Here is a 25,613-nt window from a genome sequence, read left to right on the forward strand (position 1 = left end):
ACCCAGATAGCAATGATTATAGCCTGATCTGTGTCCCGGGAAGGCACAGCAATGCTTTTGTGGTTATATGGAAGAGCAGTAAGAAAGTACACCTGTTGTGGCACCCAGGAGCCCCAGCTGCTGTGTACTTGTGCCCATGGGAATAAATTACAAATACACTTTATGTAGGTATACACGTGTAAATGTCAGTGTTTGCTTTTTACATGCATTTTATTTACTGGTACATATAGGTGTATTTTTCTGAACAGGCAAGTTTGTTTAGTAAATATGCCTACTGAACTTGATAATCCTTCAGACTGTTTACAATATAAGATTTTTTTTTTTTAATATTCTTTACTGTCTGTGTCTAATGGATATTTTTTTTTCTTCACTCTACTTTTCACACCTTTTTTTTTAAAAACAATACCTTTCATAGGTGTTAAAGATACAAGAAAAGCTAGATAACACAGCTGAGAAATTGGAAGAGAGCAAACAGCTGCTGAAGACTAATGAGAATGGCAAGTGTTGCAAAACTATTTCTTATGGCATTATTTACTGTTAAATGAGGCATGATGTCACTGACATTCCTATAAAACTTTTGTATAAAAAGAAATATGCATGTGCATCGTCCCTTGTCCAGGCCTGCAAAGATGCGTAGCCTGATATTCCAACTAGTTTGTAGTGTTTAAGATGACACCAGATGACATTTTATCTTGGCATTTACAATTCATTGGGCTGCCTAATTGATCTTGAAAGCAAGCACTTGATTTTTAGAAAATAAGAGTGCCTTGTTTATGACTGTTTAATATGTAATTCAAAATTGTGACATTTATACATGCATCTGGTGTATGAGTGGAATGTGTATCTGTATTGATCCTTTTGGGCTCTGCTCACAAAGAGTGAAAGAAATGAGGTCTGAATTGAAAATGTGTTCTTTGTAATAATGTTACAAAAGATGTGAATTCCTAGATTATCCCAGTGCAATAAATTATGCAAGTTATAGAATCCATTTTACAGAAGTGCATGTTTACTTGCTGGTAGTAAAATGAACATTGTGAACCCTGCTGATTTATCATAAGTAATTTGTAGAGTGGCTTTCAGTGTTAAAAAAAAAAAAAAAAATGTTATCCAGAACACACACCACATGCTTCTTGCTGTGTTCCTTACAGTATTTTATCTTTGTTCAAAAATCTAAACCGGCTAAAAAAAAAATATTTGGATCATAGGCCAATATCTGTTGTTTTGTCACCCTTCTAAAATATTTTACAGGTACATTCTTTTAGATGTGTACATGGCCCTGAAGGAAATGTGATTTTTTTTTTTTTCTTTTTACCTTCAGTTTCTTTAGCAAGGCAGCGGCTGTCTTGGTGTGTTTTGGGGTCATTATGTTGAAATACTGTCCTGCGGCCCAGTCTCTGAAGGAAGCGACTCGTGCTCTGCTTCAGTATGTCACAGTACATGTTGGCATTCATGGGTCCCTCAGTGAACTGTAGCTCCCCAGTGCCGGCAGCACTCATGCAGACCATGACATTCCCACCACCATGCTTGACTGTAGGGAAGACACACTTCTCTTTGTACTCCTCACCTGGTTGCCACCACACAAGCTTGGCACCATCTGAACCAAATAAGTTTATCTTGGTCTCATCAGACCACAGGACATGGTTCCAGTAATCCATGTCCTTAGGCTGCTTGTCTTCAGCAAACTGTTTTCAGGCTTTCTTGCACATCCTCTTTAGAAAAGGCTTTTTTCTGGGACAACAGCCATGCAGACCAATTTAATGCAGTGTGCGGCGTATGGTCTGAGCACTGACAGGCTGACCCCCCACCCCTTCAATCTCTGCAGCAATGCTGGCACTCCTACATCTATTTCCCAAAGACAACCTCTGGATATGACACTGAGCACGTGCAGTCAACGTCTTTGGTCGACCATGGCGAGGCCTGTTCTCAGTGGAACCTGTCCCGTTAAACCGCTGTATGGTCTTGGCCACTGTGCTGCAGCTCAGTTTCAGGGCCTTGGCAATCTTCTTATAGCCTAGGCCATCTTTATGTAGGGCAACAATTCTTTTTTTCAGAGTTCTTTTGCCATGAGGTGCCATGTTGAACTTCCAGTGACCAATATGAAAGAGTGAGAGCGATAACACTAAATTTAACAGCTGATGCTGTCAATGACTGGCTGTGTTCTAGAGCTCTCTGCCTGTCAACTTTGTTCTCTTGGTGTCAGAAAAACCTGTCAGAAATTACTCATGCTGATAGCAGAGGAACAAGGGAGCAGAAATGACAATGACATGAAATATGAACAAAGCACTGTACCTCTACAGTGTGTACTTGTCTCAATCCACAGCAGAGGTTCACAACCACTTTTAAGTCAGTCTTTTCAGTCCAAGATCAGTGTATGTATGTGCGTGTATGTGTGTGTGGGTGTATATGTATGTATGTATATATATATATATATATATATGTATGTGTGTATATATATATATATATGTATATATATGTATATGTATATATATATATATATATATATATATATATATATATATATATATATATATACACACACATATACACACTCAACATACCAAGATAGACAATAGATTTTACTATAGCGCTTGCCGTTGATTTTTATATATTATATAACTTAAGTGCCGTATAATTTGTGTTGATTTAGTAACAGAGTCAAATGTTTGACCCTGTTTTTGAATATCAAGTACATTAAATCAGTGATTAAAATTCATATATATATTGTTTCTAGTAATTTCTTGGCTTAACAAGCAGCTGAATGAGAACAAAATTGCATCTCTGCAAGGACCACAAGTATTGCATGAAATGCCTGGCTCACTACCAACCTCCAGTCCAACATCAAATATTGGCACAATGCAAACCAATCAGGTATTTTTTTTTTCTTTTGTGTCCAACAATGTATTTCTTTTGGCTATTTTTTTCTTTTTTGCTGCTCCAGTTGTTAAGCATCCATGTATCAATTCAGTCACACTTTTCAAGTGTAGTCTTCCCCAATGTTTTCCTTTTTTATATAATTTAATTGTCCTATAGTGCCTCCCTTGTTTGCTAATTCATAATACCTAAACCGTAGACTTTTAGCAAATCTGATTTTCTCAACTGCTCCTAAAATGCGTTATGTCCAAACTGAAAGAGTAACCTAAAAGTGAAATGTTTCCGTATTGTGTCTTTTTATGCCTTTATTGGTAAATTTACCCTATAATTAAAAGAAAAAAAGTTTTGTTCAGATTACTCTTGTTAATAGATATAAGTATATTATAGTATTTAGTAAATGATTACAGCTTTTTTTTTTCTCAATTTTCTGCCTTTATATTTATTCCACATTAAATACAAACCAAGCTGTGCAGCAAAAATGAAAGGGACTTGAATTAGGACTACAATGCTAAGCAAGGACATGAATGGGGTGCTTACAGTCACCCACATACAAATCCAGCATAGTCAAATCACTACACAATAATGTCAGCATTTATTTGTATGATGATTCACATACATCCACTGCCACCGTTCTTACCTTTCACGTGTTTCCCCTTATACAGGGTCTATTCATAGACAATATGTAGAATTACCGTCTTCCAATGGTTTAACATCTGCATTTTATAATAGTTGTTGCTGCAACTCCTCAATCACTCATGGCAGTGTAATATTTTGTTCTAACCCCTGTCAGTCACTGTGAAACTGAGAGAGAGTTTAGTCTATGAAAAAAAAATATGCTGAATACAATCATTACATCAGCTGCATGCAATTTTTTTTTTTTTTTTTATAGTCATTTGTATTAGTCATTACTTATGTAACTGATATTTGCATTGCCTGTCAATTTGTGTTAGTTGACAAAAGCTTTTCTGATCTCTGCTACAGATACTGATGAACATAGATAACATTATCTTGAGGTGTGGACTTGAAACACACATTTTGTTAATGTATGTAACATTTATAATTAGTTTTGTAATTTTATATAGGTAAAACCTTATTTGAGCCTGCAGGCATGGATTTATTTTCTATAACAAACGTACTAAAATGCAAAAAACAGGGATTCAATTCTTGCTGCACAGTGCTTGTAATCCAGACTCTTAGTGTTATCTTCTATAACCGTACCCCATTCTGAGTCCTCAGTTTTTTTTGGTTTTTTTTGCAAGTGTCTTAAGGTGATGGACCTCTTCTTCACAGAGAAATTTACTATTAGCTTTAACTATATTTATACTTTTTACCACCACTTCCACCTAAAGCCCTGATAAGGTTCTCAGACGCTTCCTTCTGCCTTGTTATCTTGAGGATTCCCTACAAGACAGTATACAGCTAGGTTGCTGTGTTCCCCTTCTACACACACTTGCCCTATATTCCATACCCTACTGTGAGAGTACCCCAGAAGGAATTACCCTTTTGTACTTGTGAATCCTTCCTTGCCAGGTGTGAACACAGGCACTTCAGCCCCAGAGATTACTCTGTACCTCACATTATGACCTTCCTACTATCAGGGCTTAACCAGAACTTTGGCCCTAAGGACACTGAAAAGTTTTCTTTCAAAGACCTCTGGCTTCACTCTCCCTTGTAAAAACGTTTCTTCAAGCTGTATCTCACATTAAGCCCTCCTCTCAGGACCTTGTGCTTTCTTGGGATCTCGATTTGGTTCTCTAGTCCTTGAAACCACCCTTTAAAACCATCAGTGATGTTCCCTTATAACGGGTAGAGGCAGCATTGGTGAGGTGGAGATCTGCCTCAACTTGGAAAAGATCAAAGGTCACCAGCATTTAGCCCATGTGTTGTTTTTTTTTTTTTTTTTTTTCCCCCTCGAGATTTTTTAAGCCAGCATGACCCCATTAAAAAGGAAGGTTTGTCAGGTTTTAGGGGTCATCTGCAAGTACTGCAGAGTTCAGAGGTCAGTAGTATGTAACATGGAGTGCAGAGGTCTGTAATAAATATATACACTTGCAAGAAAAAGTATGTGAACCCCTTGGGATTATGTGGAGTTTTGCATGAATTGGGCAAAAAAAGTGCTCTGAACGTCATCTAAGTCACAACAATAGAAGAACACAGTCTGCTGAACATAATACTACACAAACATTAGATGTTGCCATGGTTTAATTGCACATAACATGTAAACATTTACAGTGCAGGGAGGAAAAAGTATGTGAACCTTTGGACTTAATAACTGGTTGACCCTCCTTTGGCAGCAATAACCTCAACCAAACGTTTCCTGTAGTTGCAGATCAGACCTGCACAATGATCTGGAGTAATTTTGGACCACTCCTCTTCACAAAACTGTTTCAGTGTGGCAATATTCTTGGGATGTCTGGTGTGAATCGCTCTCTTAAGGTCATGCCACAGCATTTCAATGGGGTTGAGGTCAGGACTCTGACTGGGCCACTCCAGAAGGCATATTCTGTGCTGTTGCAGCCATTGTTTTGTTGAATTACTTGTATGCTTTGGGTCATTGTCCTGTTGCATCATCCATCCTCTGCGGAGCTTCAGTTGGCGGACAGATGGTCGTACGTTTTCCTGCAAAATGTCTTGATAAACTCTGGAATTCATTTTCCCATCAATGACAACAATCCGTCCAGGCCCTGAGGCAGCAAAGCAGCCCCAAACCATGATGCTCCCTCCGCCATGTTTTACAGTGGGGATGAGGTTTTGATGTTGGTGTGTTGTGCCTTTTTTTTTCTCCACACATAGTGTTGTGTGTTCTTCCCAAACAACTCAATCTTGGTTTCATCTGTCCACAGTATATTTTGCCAGTAGTGCTGTGGAACATCCAGGTGCTCTTTTGCAAACTTCAAACGTGCTGCAATATTCTTTTTGGACAGCAATGGCTTCCTCCGTGGTGTCCTCCCATGTACTCCATTCTTGTTTAATGTTTTCCTTATTGTAGATGTGTCAACAAAAATGTTAGCATGTGCCAGAGATTTCAGCTGCTCCTGACCACCTGGGTAGCAGGTGGTCAGGAGCAGCTGCACTGTCGGTCTACCTGTCAGATTGCCGCAATTGACAAGTGGATCGTGATCGGTGACTTGCTTACCCCCCCCCCCCCGCTTTCGAAAATCTCTTTTGCAATGTAACCTATTTGATTGCTACCATGTTGGTCAGACATGTATCTGAGTTGGCAGCCCTCTCCTGTAAGGAGCCATTTCTCATACTTCACATAGGCAAGGTTGTCTTAGGCCCAAGACCCTCCTTTCTTCCTGAGGTTGTTTCTATTTCAATGAGGTCATAGTCTGACCATCCTTATGCCCTCCTCCAAAGCATCCTAAAGAAATCTCTCTACATTGCCTGGACATAGTCAGCCATTAGTGTTTACTTCAGAGCTACAGCTTTGATCAGACAGACGGATTCCCTATTTTTTCATGTTCTCAGGACCTTGCTGGGACACCCTGCTTCCAAGTCCACCATTGCAAAAACTCTATTCACTAGTGCTCACACTCCCAAAAACAAGTCTCCTCCTGTACTTTTACTTGTGCATTCCAGCAAATCTGTGGGAGTTTCATGGGCATTTCGGCACAGCCCACCTGTGTAAGGCCACCACCTGCCACCACCTGGTCCTCTCTTCATATCTTCTCAATGTTCTCCCAGGTGGATCTCAAGTCTTCTGCAGATGCAACTTTCATCTGCAAGTTTCATGCAGTGGTACTCTGAAGTTCTCTTTTTCTGATTCTTGGTATTGGATGTTTTGGTGCAGTTCTTTTCACTTATTTGTTACCCACGCTTCTCATTCATAATTTTTTTGATGTCCCAGGGTCTATGAATGCTTTACCTGTGTCCTGTACTTTTGCGATGAAGATAAGAGTAAATTTTAATCTACCTGGAAATTCCTGTCCTATCTTGGAGGAGCCATGACACTCTCCATTCCAATCCTTGGTTACTCTGTATTGCTTGCTACAAAACTGAAGGGTGAAGTAGAGTTTTAGGGAGGGGGCATGTCCTGGAAAACTGGCAGTGTCCAATCACCAGAAGGTACAAGCCTATTACCCAGGGTCTATGAATACGTTGCCTGTGTCTTGTAGTGTCCTTCTAGATGTGGAATTTACAGGTGAGTCAAAATTCCTCTTTCTTTTGCTCCTCAAAAGTTAAAAACACACACAAACATTGGGTATTTGTTTTTGCTCCAAAATATGTAAGCTCACAATATGTATCAAGGGTCCTTATGTATGGTGAATTCTACACTGACACTTCAAAAAGTGCAAAAGAGAGGACACATTTAATGGTTTACCTGTGTCTAGGATTTTCTACAACTATCAAAACTGGATGTTTAATCCTTTCTGTATCTGCAAAAGATGTTGCATGTCTAACAAGATGCTGGAGATGCAAGTCTTGTAGGTCTTACGCTGTCATTTACAGTCAGGTCCATAAATATTGGGACATCAACACAATTCTAACATTTTTGGCTCTATACACCACCACAATGGATTTGAAATGAAATGAACAAGATGTGCTTTAACTGCAGACTGACAGCTTTAATTTGAGGGTATTTACATCCAAATCAGGTGAACGGTGTAGGAATTACAACAGTTTGCATATGTGCCTCCCACTTGTTAAGGGACCAAAAGTAATGGGACATAATAATAATCCTAAATCAAACTTTCACTTTGTAATTGACTGCAAAGGATTTGCAACCAAGTATTAAAGCCTGAAGTCTGGAATGCATAGACATCACCAAACGCTGGGTTTCATCCCTGGTGATGCTCTGCCAGGCCTCTACTGCAACTGTCTTCAGTTCCTGCTTGTTCTTGGAGCATTTTTCCTTCAGTTTTGTCTTCAGCAAGTGAAATGCATGCTCAATCGGATTCAGGTCAGGTGATTGACTTGGCCATTGCATAACATTCCACTTCTTTCCCTTAAAAAACTCTTTGGTTGCTTTTGTAGTATGCTTTGGGTCAATGTCCATCTGCACTGTGAAGCGGCGTCCAATGAGTTCTGAAGCATTTGGCTGAATATGAGCAGATAATATTGCCCGAAACACTTCAGAATTCATCCGGCTGCTTTTGTCAGCAGTCACATCATCAATAAATACAAGAGAACCAGTTCCATTGGCAGCCATACATGCCCACGCCATGACACTACCACCACCATGCTTCACTGATGAGGGGGTATGCTTAGGATCATGAGCAGTTCCTTTCCTTCTCCATACTCTTCTCTTCCCATCACTCTGGTACAAGTTGATCTTGGTCTCATCTGTCCGTAGGATGTTGTTCCAGAACTGTGAAGGCTTTTTTAGATGTCGTTTGGCAAACTCTAATCTGGCCTTCCTGTTTTTGAGGCTCACCGATGGTTTACATCTTGTGGTGAACCCTCTGTGTTCACTCTGGTGAAGTCTTCTCTTGATTGGTGACTTTGACACACATACACCTACCTCCTGGAGAGTGTTCTTGATCTGGCAAACTGTTGTGAAGGGTGTTTTCTTCACCAAGGAAAGAATTCTTCGGTCATCCACCACAGTTGTTTTCCATGGTCTTCCGGGACTTTTGGTGTTGCTGAGCTCACCGGTACGTTCCTTCTATTTAAGAATGTTCCAAACAGTTGTTTTGGCCACGCCTAATGTTCTTGCTATCTCTCTGATGGGTTTGTTTTGTTTTTTCAGCCTAATGATGGCTTGCTTCACTGATAGTGACAGCTCTTTGGATCTCATCTTGAGAGTTGACAGCAACAGATTCCAAATGCAAATTGCACACTTGAAATGAACTCTGGACCTTTTATCTGCTCATTGTAATTGGGATAATGAGGGAATAACACACACTTGGCCATGGAACAGCTGAGACGCCAATTGTCCCATTACTTTTGGTCCCTTAACAAGTGGGAGGCACATATGCAAACTGTTGTAATTCCTACTCCGTTCACCTGATTTGGATGTAAATACCCTCAAATTAAAGCTGACAGTCTGCAGTTAAAGCACATCTTGTTTGTTTCATTTCAAATCCATTGTGGTGGTGTATAGAGCCAAACATGTTAGAATTGTGTTGATGTCCCAATATTTATGGACCTGACTGTTTGAGAGTGGAGGTTCCCATTATCTAGCTTGCAAGTACGTTTTGGTGGCCTATCTTAGTAACTGTACAACTAAAACTTGTTCCATATGCATACTGTGGAGGGGGCGATGTTTGGCAACACAGTGAACTTTTTAAGAAATGTCACCTGACATTTTAAATTAGTCAAGTAGGGAAGTAGGGTTAGCTGTACTACAGTTTAGGCAGTGCAGCCATGTCACGAGGTACAGTATCAAAGGTTATGATGGCATATAGTTTCCGCAAAAATGTTATCTGATAGGCATGAACAAGGTTGACATGGTCAAGTGAAAGGTTGACATGGTCAAGTAAATGGAAGAGAGAAAAGAACATGCGCTGGATTGTGACAAGGATAAGAAAACTGCTGCTGCAAAAGTTACAACTTCAGTCGGAGGCACCAGCTAAGCGGGCACCAACAATTTGCACTCGTTGAAGCTCAGTAAGCTCTGACATGACTGTGTCATTCACTGTGTGCACTGCTAGTGATAAAGGTGAGGCTTCCCACATGTTAGCTAGGTGTCTCATCATACAGTGGACGCAATAGTGTTACATCACTTTCGCTTTCAACATGAAAACTGTCACTTCTTTCACATTTGCAAATCATGTAGTGTTTCCATTTTTTTTTTGTCCAGCGTGTGTGTGTGTGTGTGTGCGTGTGTGTTAAATATATATAACTTAAAAATAAATATATTCTAGTGTGCATGAGAACAGGCTTAGTATTGCTTCTACAGAACTAAATACACTATAAAGTGTCAAATATGTGTTTAGAGTTTTGTGGTCTGTAGTGTGCTTTTCTTGCCAATAACTTTACAAGTCTTTTAAGTTTCACATTTGGATGTGTAAGTAAAAAAAATCGGCAAGTTATTTTGAGTGATATCATTCAGTGATTTATAACAGCGGCATACTGTATATCATATCACAAACCTCAAAGCACCAAGGGCCCTTTCCCCATTGTGTTCAGGAAGCTTATAGGGAATGTATGTGTATATGACATGATACAAGTTTGGCACTTTAATATTTTTATGCCTTCTATATTGTACTGAGCATTTATTTCTTGCTAATGCTCTGCATGGTTTAATTTAGGTTCTGCTAAGTATTGGAGTTATGCTAATTGGTTGCTTAAAAATAATTCTCATCATTAATCAGGTATCTTGATGCAAACACCAAGCAAATTAACATCTATTGGACTTGGCCTTTGCATTTGCTCTTTAAAGATCAAATACAAAATCACATTGACTAAGTGTCTTCTAATTATTGTGGGTTTTTTTTAACGATGGAATCAATGACCTCTCCAGTCAATCTGAAGTGTATTTTTGGTCGCTAATGCTTTTCACATAGCTCTATCTTTGTTCATGTTCTCTCTGTTTTTGTGTGTGAAATTTAAGAAAGAAGCTAGTTAGTGAAACATTGGATACCAGGTGCATTATGTGATTTTGTCCTAAGAGGTGAGACACATTTACGTAACGGATACTAGCCGCTTCCCGTCCGTGCTACAGGGCGGCACGGGTGCACAAAATCATGTGTCTGTATATATACACGTGATTTCACATTTCCAGGAAGGGGGGCACACACGTGTGAGCGAGGCCCTACCCGCGTCGCTATTCGCAGCCTCTGCTGTCAAGCACCAGGTTCCAGCCAGTGATTAGTTACCGGCGCCTGGTAATTGCCGAGCAGTGTGCTTACAGTGAAGCACAAACACAGCCCACTATGTAAAACTGCACAAGTTAACCCTTTGATCGTCCCACATGTTAACCCCTTCCAGCCCAGTGCCATTAGTACAGTGTCAGTGCTTTTTATTAGCACTGATCACTGTATTGGTGTCACTGGGGATGTCAGTGACGTCAAGTCAGTTCCCTCCAGTGTCAGAATGCTAGCTGCAGTCCTGCTATAAGTCGCTTATCGCCGCCATTACTAGTAAAAAAATAAAAAGTCCTAGTGTATATATACTGCCATTTGTAAATGCTATAATTTTCACATAAACCAATTAATTTACACGTATTGGGATTTGTTTAACAAAGCCATGTAGCAGAATACATTTTGGCCTAAATTTGTGATGAAATTTTATTTATTTTTTTATTTTTAAGCGCAAAAAATAAAAAACGCACAGGCAATCAAATACCACCAAAAGAAATCTCTATTTGTGGGAAAAAAGGGGCGTAAATTTAATTTGGGTGCAGCGCTGCATGACCACAATTGTCAGTTAAAGTAACGCAGTGCCGTAATGCAAAAAATGGCCTGGACAGGAAGGGGGGTAAATCCTCTGGAGGGCAAGTGGCTAGAGAAACCATGGTGCCATGGATACACCCCACCTATCCAAGAATGTAGATTTGACAATGAAGTCTTTTGTCTTCAGAGAAAGAGGCTTTGGATGCTGCACCACCCACTGAATAAAAGGTTGCAGGACTTGCCTGTACTGTGACCCTCAGGCACCAGGCTCTGCTTGTGGAGCTTCGGAGACATCTAATCTATTGATTTGTTAGTCAGAGTGCTTTATAGGTCCAGGGCCATGGAAAAGCCACGGCATTGTCCATTTTCTATACACTTACTAGTGAGCTCATACAGGGGGTAAAGATAACCTTGGCACTGGGCTCCGCAGGTGCATTGTTAAAAACAGAGTGTCCTCCAAGTCTACCACCATGTTATTTCTCCAGACCAATAACACTTTCTGCATAAGTTCTGCATCTCCTGCAGTGTCACTCGCTCTACATGACCTCTACCCACCGTCATCATCGGGTAGCTCTTACCCTCTTTGCCCAAGTTGCAAGGGCCATGCGGTTGTTACTTCAGTTTCTCCTTGCTTCTGCCTACAGTGATTCACTCACCTGATTTCATTATATATTTCTCTTGCTCTCAGCAGCTGGTTTGTGAGTACCCAAGATTTCTTCTTACTGCGTTTATTTAAGTTGTCTCACAATATGTTGGATCCAAATGAAAAAGGACCTGTCCTGGAGGCCTCTGCCATATTTGATCCACTAACCGCTCTGGGGTTCCTTGTACTGCCTCTCTTTAGGGACCCAACATCAATAGCTTGGATTGTTCCCTGCCTGAATCCAGATTCCCTTCAGAATCTCCTTTTTAGCTTCTTCAGGTGTGACTCCCACCTCTCCCTTAATCAAGGAGGTTATGATAGCAGACTTATAATGCAGGAGCCATAAGTTTACCTTTTTATGCTGTCCCCTGCTGTGGCTTTAAGCTGCCCAATTGCTTTTTACAGCACTCAGATTGACACCCCTCCTGCCACTATCTTCAGTGGTTCCTTCTCTCACTTTGCTCTGGGAGCCAAAGACCAGGGTAAGTGGTCAGGATGGCTTCCTGCAGAGGAGATGGAAGAACAGCGATTTCCCCATCTCCTTTTTAATGATCAAAGCTAGAAACTATTGGGATTTTGTCACTTCCGGTTTCAGAGCTGTCATCAAAATGGCAATAAAATTAAATGTGTCCAAAAAAGTAAATAAAAAAAAATGTTAAAAAGCACTCCTGTCCCCCATACACACACATAAATGCAAACGCGCATAGGTCCGGCACGCATATGTAAACGGTGACTGCACCACACGTGAGGTATCAATGCAAATGTTAGAGCAGTAATTCTATGACCATAATTAACGATCAACTATAATCTGATAACCTGTAAAGGCTTTTAAAGCATCACTGTTGGACATTTTCAGTTTTAATTACAGTAATTTGTCACCATTTCATGAGCAAACTGTTTTAGATCTTGATATGTTTATCTATTTACTTGACACAACATCATCTTTTCTTTACCAAAGTAGGGTATTATATTGTTTGTGCATTTTTTTTGTATTTGGTAAACAGCTACTCAAATTACATCAAGCACTCTTTTATTCTCCAGGGTCTCTTCTTTCAGAAAATGTACAGTCAGGTCCATAAATATTGGGACATCGACACAATTCGAAAATTTTTAGCTCTATACACCACCACAATGGATTTGAAATGAAACAAACAAGATGTGCTTTAACTGCAGACTGTCAGCTTTAATTTGAGGGTATTTACATCCAAATCAGGTGAACGGTGCAGGAATTACAACAGTTTGCATATGTCCCTCACACTTGTTAAGGGACCAAAAGTAATGGGACAATTGGCTTCTCAGCTGTTTTATGGCCAGGTATGTGTTATTCCCTCATTATCCCAATTACAATGAGCAGATAAAAGGTCCAGAGTTCATTTCAAGTGTGCTATTTGCATTTGGAATCTGTTGCTGTCAACTCTCAAGATGAGATGCAAAGAGCTGTCACTATCAGTGAAGCAAGCCATCATTAGGCTGAAAAAACAAAACAAACCCATCAGAGAGATAGCAAAAACATTAGGAGTGGCCAAAAAAACTGTTTGGAACATTCTCAAAAAGAAGGAACGCACCGGTGAGCTCAGCAACACCAAAAGAACCGGAAGACCATGGAAAACAACTGTGGTGGATGACCGAAGAATTCTTTCCCTGGTGAAGAAAACACCCTTCACAACAGTTGGCCAGATCAAGAACACTCTCCAGGAGGTAGGTGTATGTGTGTCAAAGTCAACAATCAAGAGAAGACTTCACCAGAGTGAATACAGAGGGTTCACCACAAGATGTAAACCATTGGTGAGCCTCAAAAACAGGAAGGCCAGATTAGAGTTTGCCAAACAACATCTAAAAAAGCCTTCACAGTTCTGGAACAACATCCTATGGACAGATGAGACCAAGATCAACTTGTACCAGAGTGATGGGAAGAGAAGAGTATGGAGAAGGAAAGGAACTGCTCATGATCCTAAACATACCACCTCATCAGTGAAGCATGGTGGTGGTAGTGTCATGGCGTGGGCATGTATGGCTGCCAATTGAACTGGTTCTCTTGTATTTATTGATGATGTGACTGCTGACAAAAGCAGCAGGATGAATTCTGAAGTGTTTTGGGCAATATTATCTGCTCGTATTCAGCCAAATGCTTCAGAACTCATTGGACGCCGCTTCACAGTGCAGATGGACAATGACCCAAAGCATACTGCAAAGGCAACCAAAGAGTTTTTTAAGGGAAAGAAGTGGAATGTTATGCAATGGCCAAGTCAATCACCTGACCTGAATCCGATTGAGCATGCATTTCACTTGCTGAAGACAAAACTAAAGGGAAAATGCCCCAAGAACAAGCAGGAACTGAAGACAGTTGCAGTAGAGGCCTGGCAGAGCATCACCAGGGATGAAACCCAGCGTCTGGTGATGTCTATGCGTTCCAGACTTCAGGCTGTAATTGACTGCAAAGGATTTGCAATCAAGTATTAAAAAGTGAAAGTTTGATTTATGATTATTTTTCTGTCCCATTACTTTTGGTCCCTTAACAAGTGGGAGGCACATATGCAAACTGTTGTAATTCCTACACCGTTCACCTGATTTGGATGTAAATACCCTCAAATTAAAGCTGACAGTCTGCAGTTAAAGCACATCTTGTTCGTTTCATTTCAAATCCATTGTGGTGGTGTATAGAGCCAAAAATTTTAGAATTGTGTTGATGTCCCAATATTTATGGACCTGACTGTATGTTTTGGGTGTTCTAATTAATTTTCTTGCAAAAAATGCAGATTCTAAAATGTGTGTGAAAATTCCCCCGTACAGCTAATTGCCAAAGTAGACAGAAATCCTATAAGCAAAAGAGGAAGAAAGGCAAGGAGGATAAAATAGAGTATGAGCAGTAAGGCTAGGGAAAAAAGGGGAAGAGGTGGGCGGGGAAAAGTTTTGTTTCAGAAGGCTTGGGGCAAAGGTGAAAAGGATCCATCCAATTAGCCTAACTACTTGAGAACAGACCTGTATTCTGGAGAACAAGTATTTTCTAACCAGTATAATCAGGTACACCTAAATTTTTCTTCAAGATGGGAAAGGAGGGCGGCTATGAGGTCTTCCATATGTCTGATATACACTAATTTATTTTAGACAACTACAAAGCAAGAGTAGGTAGGAGATCTTGGTTACAGAGTGACAGGATGCAGGTCCTGGTTACATTGAGAAGATGAATCACCAGGGAGCATGTATACCTGTTCTGGAAAGGCCTGAATGGGAGGACAAAGGCAGTCTGATCATTCCCAGGATCAACATCTGTGACTTTTTTCATGATTTCACCTGCCATTGTCCAAAAGGGTCGAAGTTTTAGCGCATAACACAAATTTATGGAGACGTGTGCTATTGAACTCATCACATCACCAGCATACCAGAATAGAGGATTGAAGGTACGTTTTGGAGAATACTGTGGGTACCTTTTTGATCATCACTTTAGAATCTGAGCCCAACACTTACTGATTGTAGAATATTTCCTTTTGTTCAGGAGTAAATGAAACCTCTAGATCCATTTCCTATTTAAGCAGGAAGGGGGGTATAAAAAGGAGTTAATAGGTTGTAGGGATAGAGTGACACAGCAGCCCAGACTCAGAACACATCCTTTCAAATTCAGTGAGATCTGCCCTGTTTGTGAGCAGTAAGAAAATATAAGCACTGCTCGAGTCTCCAGTTGTCTAGTAGGGGGTCAAGTATAGCTCAGTTATCTGTGGGGTATTTAAGCCGTCTGTTATTGAGTAAGTCTAAAGGTGTTATTGGTAAGAAACAAAAGGAAGTGTCTGTCCTCCAGTCCAGGGGTAGTCAAGATTACCTACAACAAGGGCCGTAGAAGTGGTTTTAGCAGTTGCCAATGCTTTAAGAGCTGGACTAATAGGATGGCTCCTGGAGACTTTACAGTGTTTAGTTCCTAACCTGGGTGAGATAATGAATAGAAATGTTAGTTTACTTGTTCCAGGTCAATACATTGCTTGTACATGGAACTCCTCTACCAGTCTAGAATTCTAGAGGTGAGTAGCCTGGTAGTATTTCATAGGGTTGGATATGGCCACCTCTCCATGCACTTTAGGTAATGTAAGAAAACAGTGTGATAATCTAGGAGGGGTTTGGGGCCATATGAATTGCATAAATTCTCATTGTAGTGTTTTTTTTTTCTGGAAAGTCATTGGTATCATAAGCAGGAGGGTTGGAGCAAGTAAGAGACCATGGGTTAGTATATTAATTTACAGAAGCCTTTAGTTTTGTTATAATTGAAAGTGAAACAATTATGCTAGGTTAACATTAATTGTTACGGTTTCCTTTTAAAATACTTAGTTTTAGGTTAAATTTCTCCAAACAGAAGAAATTCCTAGCAAATCAAGTGCACATGCTCAATGCCTCGGAGACTCGCATGAAGTGACTGAGCTCCGCAACCCGCCAGCACTGTCAGCTATTTTTAACCTTTTGGGGACCCAGGCGACAATCCAAACCCTCCCCCCCCCCCCCCCATCCCCAGGCTTAGGGTGGCAGCGATGCACCTGAGGCCTGGTCAGCAGCCCAGTCCACCTGTGCCTCACAGGCTCTGTCATCTCAAGCTCAGATGGTGCCAGGGCTGAGAGCTGCAGCACGCCGTAGCCTGCCAGCTCACAATTCAGCCATCAACACAGCATGCAGGAAACACTGCAAGCAAAGGAAAGAGATCTCAGCTCCTCACACCTTTTGGGACAGCATGGCCACCACACCACAAGGTGAGTACTTTTCACTCTCTTCCTCCACTGCTTCCCCCAGAGAGGGATTAGACTGTGCAATGTCCCTGCCACCTCCATAAATCAACAAATGGTGGAGTCAGCCATGCTCCACTCCTGAACAATCTGAGCAACCACCTACTTATCGGGAGATGCTGTGCTGGTAGCCAGGTTTTTCACTTTACTCAAGCAGGAACTATCTAAGGCATGTGCCCTCATCACCACAGGTCTAAAAGTAGATCTACATAACATTAGTGAGCGGTTGGACACTATTGTATCCAAAATGGATAGTATGATCCGCAGAGTCATTGAAAACTCTAAAATTATCGGTGACCTACAAGGCACAGTTATACCAAGCTAATGCAAAGAGAAGACCTGGGACTAGATCCAGAAGATAGAACTTCCGCATTTGTGGATTCCTCTAAACATCACAGATTTGAAGGAGGCTGCCCACCAGCTAATGAAAAAGCATGTCCCTGATATCTCTCCCCACCAATTTTAGACTGATTGGATCCGTCGGCCTCTTACAGCTTCTAGATAGGACGGCCTGCCTTGAACTGTCTCAATCATGAAGCCTCATTACTACAGAATATAAGAAAAGAAGATGGTTGCTAGAGTTTCATCAGATCTGTTCCTGAGGGGACATAACGTTCAACTGTTTGCAGATCTCTCTCCCTTTACCGTCCAGAAGAGACAATTTTTGAAACCCTTGCTTAACTGCTCAACCAAAACATAAAATATTACTATCAGTTCCCCTTTAAAACTGGCCTTCACATACAAGGGAAAAACTCATTTGTTCACTAATCTTCAAGATGGTGAGGAAGTTCCCCTGAATCTGGGCCTGATCTCCAAACATCTATCTACCTCATGACCACTCTGACGACCGACCCTGTCACCGATCTGCACCCAGCAGTCAAGATTATCTTCCTGGAGATCCTCGCCTGAACCCCTGCACTTGAGACCTGCAAGACTACCTTTTTTTTTTTTGTTGTTGTTTTTTTAGGGAATAACGCACCGCTCAAGTATGCCTTGTTTCAGATGAGTATTGGATCTGAATTGGAACGGTTCACTTATTAAATGGCACTAGGCAGACCTGCCTATATGACTCGTTTTTATGGCCCTCCTCCTCCCTTCCATCCCCCCCCCCCCCATCTTCCCTTTCTTTCCCTATCCCCAATGTTGGTTTCTTTGGTTTATAGGACAGGTGGCAGTGGGGTCACACAATGCCGCTCAAAGTGAATTTGTCTCCAGCATTGGAGACACCACAGCTTGACGTGAGGGATACATCCCATTTTCCAACCTAGGTTGGACAACTGTTACTTTTCAAAATGTTGGTTAAGCATTTTTTTTCTTCAATGATGCTCCTTTTTTTTGTCCTTTTTTCTTTCATTGGATACCTGTTCTTCCTACAAATTCTCACTTTTACTTTCCAGCGAGCCCACTTGGGTAACCTTATTGCCCTCCTTTTGGTTTGTGACTTTTCTGGGATGCTATGTCCAGGGAGTGCAGCCTACATTCCCACCATGACGACACAACACGCTCCAATACAAGGTCATAACTCTCAATGTACAGGGCTTTAATTCCCCTCTCAAAAGGACCAGATTCTTCCAATTTTAGAACAAATTTGGGTGAAGACCCAAGAAACCCACTTTACTAGAACTTCTGCTCCAAAATATGCTAAATATCCCACTATTTATGTCACAAATGGCTTGGAGAAAAAAATGGGGATTAGCAATTTGTATTGCTAAATAGGTAATCTTTACACCCCGGGAGATGCATCTTGGTAGTGGGGAAAATTAACGACCTAGCTGTCACCCTAATACTCTATTATGCCCCAAACACTGGAAAACTTATTTTCCACACTATGCTCGACATTAGATCTCCCAAGTGATGGGCCACGTGATCATGGAGGGGGACAGCAACACTTCACTAGATCAAATACTCGACAAATCGAACCCCAATGGGTCATCTCTTAAATATGTCCCTAAACAGGTCTGCACTTTAGTGAAGCTATTACATTCATATGACCTGATAGACGTGTGGAGGGACTGTAACCCTAAGAGATTACACTTTTTACTCTGTCAATAAGACTTATTCCAGAATAGACAACCTTTTTTACCCTCTCCCCCTTACTGCCATTTATCCCTGGAGTGCAAATTCCCACTACATCATGAGCCAAATCACTTTCAGATGATCATTTCAGATTTATGGGCCAAACCTCGATCCTCCACCTGGAGACTCCATACGACTCTTCTAAATGAACCCATTATATTTAAAGAAGTGGAGCAGGAAAGGCAACGTTTTTTTTTTTTTTGTGACAATATATCCATAGACACTTCTGTTATGACATGGGCAGCCCATAAGGCAACTTGTTAGAGGGAAGTTGATTGAAATTACTTCTAGGACAAAATGAGCTAGAGTCATTAAACAATGAGAGGAGGATTTGTGGTGACGCAACCCCCAAAACGACCTTAGACGACAGATTGACACTGAACGTCTCTCGCTTAATCTCAGCTTCATAACTGAGACTGAAAAGAGCATTCACTGGTCTAGACATCGCCCTCCTGGCAAGAAAATGTGTTCCCAGGCCTTTTAATCTGTCTTTGCTGAAACTTTACACTTATAGTTGGGACTTTTACTCAAAACCCACAATTGATCGTGCAAGAATTTTTCAACTTCTATGCTAAGCTTTACTCATCCCATGATTGATTCCTGGAACACTTGGTGGAGAAATTTTTCGGTGACCAAATCCCTCACTTGACTAGAGATATATGGACTCAATGGAGATTGAGTTCACAGAAACCAAAATAGCGGCAGCAATCAAACCCTTAAACCCATCCAAAGCACAATGCCCTGACTGTGTTTAGGCATATTTTTTATAGTGGTGTCCTGAAAATCTAACACCTCATATATGCTTATATTCTAATGCACTCCAAGATGGGACACAGATACATCCGCATAAAAACCACATAACCATCCATGTCATACCCAAGCTGGGTAAGGACCATGGAGATTGTGCTAATTACCGCCCTATTTAACGTTGTTAAAATTGTGACAAAAGTCTTGGCTAAGCGATAAAACTTTATCAAGATGCATACATCCTGACCAGGTTAGGTTGATCTGCCAGCGACAAGCCCCAGATCAAACGTGGTGCCTCATTGATATTATTTTGGTGATGAATTCCAACTGGGACCAACAAGGTAAGAGACGAGAGATGCTCTTATCCCTGGACCTACATAAAGCTTTTGATTCTCTGTCATGGGAATACTTACTCTATGCTTTACACAAATGTGGTTTTGGGCCAAATTTTATGACTCGCTTACATTACAAGACACCCACAGCCAACCTCTTAGTAAAGGGCTATAGCTCCCCCCGTATATAAATCTTCTGGTGAACCTGGCAGGGATGCCCTTTGTCCTGACATACAAAGAATACCCTGCTGGGGACGCGTCCACAAATACGCTTGACATGTAGAAGACAACATTCGGGAGTAAGATCTATTTGGGTATCAGTAATTTGAGCTGTCATATTCTTAACCTTTGATCAATATTGTGCAATGATTGGGCATTCCCATGTATGGACCATAGTCCCACGCGCTTGCTTGCATCTCCAACAACTATCGGAGGTATCAGGGAAAAGACTACTTATCTTATCAGGAGTTAAATACCATTGGGTCAATATCTAATATGAAGTCTCCTGAATTCTAGAACTCGGAACACTGATGTGCTAGTATGCGTGTTCTAAGCCACTGTTGATTTGAGATACCAGTGTCTAATGCTTTCATCCATTGTGTTTTAAATCTATCTAAGGTCAAATCATGGCTCTGTTGTAACCAGGAGTAAGAGAGAGAAGTAGCATTACTACCATCCTTTCCTTTCAAGCAGACAGATTCAAATGGTGTCAACTGCCTGCTAAAGTTATATTTTCATCTATGTGATGTAAGATGGCTACAAATCTGCAGATAATTCCACAACGGAAACATCTCCTCCATCCACAAGTCCGCCATCATTGTGGCCCTAGATTTGTGTAAACCTTTTTGGAAGCAATGAGTGGCTAAAAGAGGTGTATCCAGCGTCACAGTTGGGAGAAATTTATGATCCAACCCCGGTATAAAATCTGGATTGCTGATAAGAGGGATGAGAGGGCTGGGTAATGAGGAGAGAGCAGTGCGTGAGCTGACGTATTGAAATGTGTGTAATGTGGCTCCAATGAGCGGGTGAGAGAGGAGCGGCCTAGGACATTTCGCCAATGGAATCCATGGAGCAAATTTCAGAGGGGTAGAGGAAAAAAAATGCACTCTACATTTATCCAATCTTTCAAGTTTGAGTGGCAATTCCAGTCAATTATTCTGGCCATGTGAGCCGCATAGTGATACTGCTTAAAAATTGGAAGTCCCATACCTCCAGAACATTTTTGATTTGGTCATCAGATGGAATGCAATACATGTCTTTTCTTTTTGAAGGCCCACACAAGTGTAGTTTGAAAAACCTGCAGCGATTTAAAAAAAAAAAAAAAAACTGGAAGGTATCCGGATGGGAAGAGCATGCATCGTGTATAATGTATGTGGTAGAATATTCATTTTAATGACGCTCTCCCAAACCAGGAAAAAATGAACTGTCCATAGTTTAAGGTCACTTTCCATAGAGGCCAACAAAGGTGGGAAGCTACATTCAAACAGTTTACTAGCATGCTTTGTGATCCACACTCCAAGTTATTTCTAAAGCCTTAACTTGCCACTTAAAAGGGCAAATGCGTTTTTGAATGTCAGTTTTTGAAATGGGACTGAGATATTCAAAACCTCAGATTTGTGGTAATTCATTTTTAAATTGGAGATATTTCCAAAATCGTGAAAAATATCTGGTAGATTAGGAATGGACTTGTGGGGTATAGTTATAAAAAAAAAAAAAAAAAAACGGCATATGCTGCTACTTTAAACTCTCTATTCTGAATTTACATAGCCACAGAAAGAAGGGTTGAGATTCACCATGCGTATAAAGGGTTCCAACGTTAAGATAAAAAGCAAAGGCGATAATGGGCGGCCTTGTCTAGTACCATTAGATAGATATTATTACCAGTTCCGAAAGCGAGCCATTAACCTTAACTTGAGCGGATGGATTGCGATAGAGATAAGACATCCAGGAGATCATTTTAAAGTCTGGGCCGACGTGTCTACAGATAGTGAACATATAGTCCCAGGCCACTCTGTCAAAGGCCTTCTCCGCATCAGTAGACAGAAGACCTTTGACTGCATCCAAACCCATCTTGTGCACCAAGTTTACAGCTTTGATTATATTGGCTCTTCCCTTCTGGGCATAAAACTTACTTGCTCAGGGCCTAACAATTTTGACAAAAAAGGTCGAAGACGGTTTGCTAAGATTTTGGCTAACAATTTCAAGTCTATATTTATAAGTGAGATTGGTCTATAGCTCGTGCAGTCGGACGCATCTTTGTCTGGTTTTGGGATCACTGTAATGTGTGCTGAGGAAAAAGAGTTGGGAATATCCTGAGATTCGCTGAGGGAGTTGAAGGCCCGTAGAAGAGGCACGTTCAAAATCTGCTGAAAAATTTTATAATCTGTGAATCCATCAGGACCCAGACTTTTGCCCAATTTCAATGCTTTAGTAGCTAGTAATGACTCTTCCTCCGATATAGGTTGCTCGAAATCTGCAATCTCCTCAGCAGTCAGGGTAGGCATCTTACTATTAAGTACGGTAAGTATTCCTTGAGCATATCTTCCCTAGAGCCCTGCTGGCCAGAAGGTTTGTGTTGTTTCGAAAGGTTGTATAAATGTGAATAAAAAGTTTGAAAATGGCTAGCAATGCAGTCCGTAGTATGCTCCAAGTTACCCTCTCTAATTCTAATTCCCTGAATATTATTAGCCAACTGAATGTCCTTTAGAGCCCTAGCAAGAAATTTACCGCATTTGTCTCCATATTCATAATACCTTTTACGTGCAAACAAAATATGTTTCGCCATCACATCTAAAAGTTGTTGAAGTTTACGCTCCTCTTTAACTTTCGTTGCCACTTGGGTCGCCAGGGAGTATTTGTGCTGTGCTTCAAGAGATGCAATGTTATTGGATATATCTGCAATCTGTCGCTCTTTCTCTCTTATGCCTGGCTCCCAATTTGATAATTTTGCCCCTCAATGTGCATTTATGCGCTTCCCAGACCGTCAGGGGTACAATATCTACCGGGGAGTTCACGGAGAAAAAGGCAGTGAGCTCCCCTCAGTATATGCTGCTGGGTCTCTAAATCCATCAGCAAAGTGGGATTCAAGCACCAAATAAAAGTTTTCTTGGATTGGTGTGTAACTGGGGCCAATTTTATGGAAATAAGGGCATGGTCCAAGGTAGACTGGATCCCAATATTGGCTGCCTGTAAATTGCGCTGTCAAAAAGACTTAATACGTGAGTATTAATTATGTGAAGCTGAATAGCAAGTATAATCCTTCTCCTCAGGGTGTAGTGTTCTCCACGTATCACCCAGCGTTAGAGAGCGTATTAGGGTCTTTATTCTTTTAAGCCTAAACCTTACGCTGGAAGTGCCAGTGGAGGTATCTATCAGCGGATCTAGTGGTATTTTAAAGTCTCCCTAAGATGATGCAACCTGAGGAGAAGCATTTCAATTCATCCACTATAGTTTTGCAGAATGAAACAGCGGCATGCAGGCCATCTCAGACTAGAACCAGACAAACCGAGGAACCACAGAAGAACATCACCCCCCCCCTCCCCACCCCCCAAAATACAAAACCTGTAATCACCTGAGTGAGGTCTTCCAAAACATTGCAACCTCCTCTCCACCCCCCAACCACTCCTAGTGATGACCTCAGGAGCACTGCAATAATATGTTTAACCCTTCTATTGAGTGCAAGGCAAAAGTGTCAAAACGTCAGGACATCGGCATGTGAATTTTAGTAGTAAATAGGACCCACAGCAAAGACAGAGATGGGTCAAAATGGATCTCTGATTCTTGGCGTCTTGGGGGATTTGGAGTAAAAAGATAGTCGTCCAGGCGTCCAGTCCCTGATGTTATATTTTATTCTTCTTTGTAGGTTGTTTGATTGGAGAGTCAGGTGGAGAGGTAGGAGGGCTTCTATCTATTGGGAGACGAAACTCCATATACCAGTCAGGTAACTCAATAGGTGGCAGTTGAAGTGTCTCACAAAAGGACAGCAAGTCAGCAGGATTGCAAAGTAATAGTGGTTTGCCGTTGTAGTTTACATTTAAAGCAAATGGAAACTTTCAGCTATAGGCAAGGTCTTTTTCTCTAAGCACTTCTAACAAGGTTCGTAGTGTTCCTGTTTTTGAGAGTTATTGGAGAGAGGTCCTTGTATAGGATCATATTATCCCCATTAAAGACAATCTGATCATTAGCTCTTGCCTTTTCCAAAATGTCTTCTTTCAGAGAAAAGCTGAGTAAACCACATATAATGTCTCTCGGGGGAGAGGATTCTAGGCCTTTAGGTCACAGAGCTCTCTGCACCCTCACAAACTCAATGATTGTATCCTCAGGCCATTCCAATAAAGTATTAAAGACTTTTTGCTGCAACTGTTTGATTTGTTCAGGGGGGGGATCATCTCTGGTATGCCTCTTACCCTTATCTTGTTGTGTCAACCTTGATTGTCTAAGTCCTCAATATGTCTGTTCATGTAAATAAGATGGTAGGCATGTGTATCAGTCAGATGTTTGAACCTTTATCCCTCTCTTTTCCGGCCTGCTCCACTGAGGCCAGCTTCTCAGTGAGGACTAGCAAGTCTGCTTTCAAATCCGTCATGGCTGTAGAAAATGTGTTTTTAATAGCAGCTATGGCAGTCATGTCAGTGTAGGTGAGAGGAAGGTCGGTTGGTATAGCTTGGCTTACCGAGTCCTCTGCTGCTGAGAGAGATGCCTCACTGTAATCTGCCTCCAGGCGGGCTCAATCGCGAGGATGCCTGGGTTCGGAAAATGGAGGAGATGTTGCTGGTTGAGGAGGTTGAGGCACGATGCTGTTGGGTCTGCGGAGCATGTTTAGGCATCTTGCCCATTTTGCCACCATTGGAAGTCTGTTTTGCCATGGTGTAGACTATCGGGATCATGGAGCTCAGCTAGTGTGTGTCCATCCGCCTTGCTTTCCAGGCCACGCCCCCATTCAATGCTTTCTTTTTCCATTGGCCTGTGGAACAGGCTGACCCTGAAACATAAATTCCAATCAACTCATGCTACCTTTACACCCCCCCCACTACGAGAACTCAAACTTCACCCTGGGTCTCACACCACACCTTTTTCATGGTGAACCAATTGGGGCCTCCTAGAAGTATCTTGCCTAGGCAAGTTTTTGGGAAAACTATGAAATTCCACACAAGGAAATTTTCCGCTATGCTTGAATATCACATTATATTCACTCCCCGATGTCTCCATGACTACGTCTATGCAATATTTGTTTGTATTAAAATATTGATAAGCATTATGGTTACATTTTGAAGCTGTATAGTATCCTATCTTCTATTGACATCAAATTATCATATATGGAAAGGTGGGAACAGGATATAGGTAAAACCTATGATACTGCAGAATATCATAAATTGGCCCAGAGGACTGCCACATCAATAATAAATACATCCCTAAACGAAGTCACTTGTAAAGTGTTTCTGAGGTGGTATCTGGTCTCAGCCAGGGTGGCTTTGTGTACTGGAGGCCTCCCCCCTCTGTTTTAGAGGATGTGACAAAAAAGGCATGGCATATCATATCATTCTTTACAGGAATAAATTTAACAAAGTCTCTAAGACAGACACTGCTTGGCCACCCCGTAGAGCAGTGGTTCTCAACCTTTCTAATGCCGCGACCCCTTAATACAGTTCCTCATGTTGTGGTGACCCCCAACCATAAAATTATTTTCATTGCTACTTCATAACTGTAATTTTGCAGTGGGAGGAGTAGTGCCATGTCATTGGTGTCAGTGGGAGGAGTAGTGCCCCATCGTTGGTGTCAGTGGGAGGAGTAGTGCCCCATCGTTGGTGTCAGTGGGAGGAGTAGTGCCCCATCGTTGGTGTCAGTGGGAGGAGTAGTGCCCCATCGTTGGTGTCAGTGGGAGGAGTAGTGCCCCATCGTTGGTGTC

At 41.4% G+C, this 25,613-nt stretch overlaps 1 protein-coding gene across 1 annotated transcript in view; it reads left to right on the top strand.

The window, feature by feature from the left end:
• Nucleotides 1-25,613, top strand: part of LOC149436044 (spindle assembly abnormal protein 6 homolog) — a 136,542-nt gene that overhangs the window by 79,940 nt on the left and 30,989 nt on the right. Inside the window, exons 12-13 of the mRNA XM_089662093.1 lie at nucleotides 416-497; nucleotides 2,732-2,868. Of these exons, the coding sequence (XP_089518219.1) occupies nucleotides 416-497; nucleotides 2,732-2,868 (219 nt within the window). The remainder of the gene's footprint in view (nucleotides 1-415; nucleotides 498-2,731; nucleotides 2,869-25,613) is intronic.

Source organism: Staurois parvus, unplaced genomic scaffold, assembly GCF_062004578.1.
Source record: "Staurois parvus isolate SC_StPar_1 unplaced genomic scaffold, SC_StPar_1.0 ptg001432l, whole genome shotgun sequence".
Lineage (NCBI taxonomy): Eukaryota > Metazoa > Chordata > Amphibia > Anura > Ranidae > Staurois > Staurois parvus.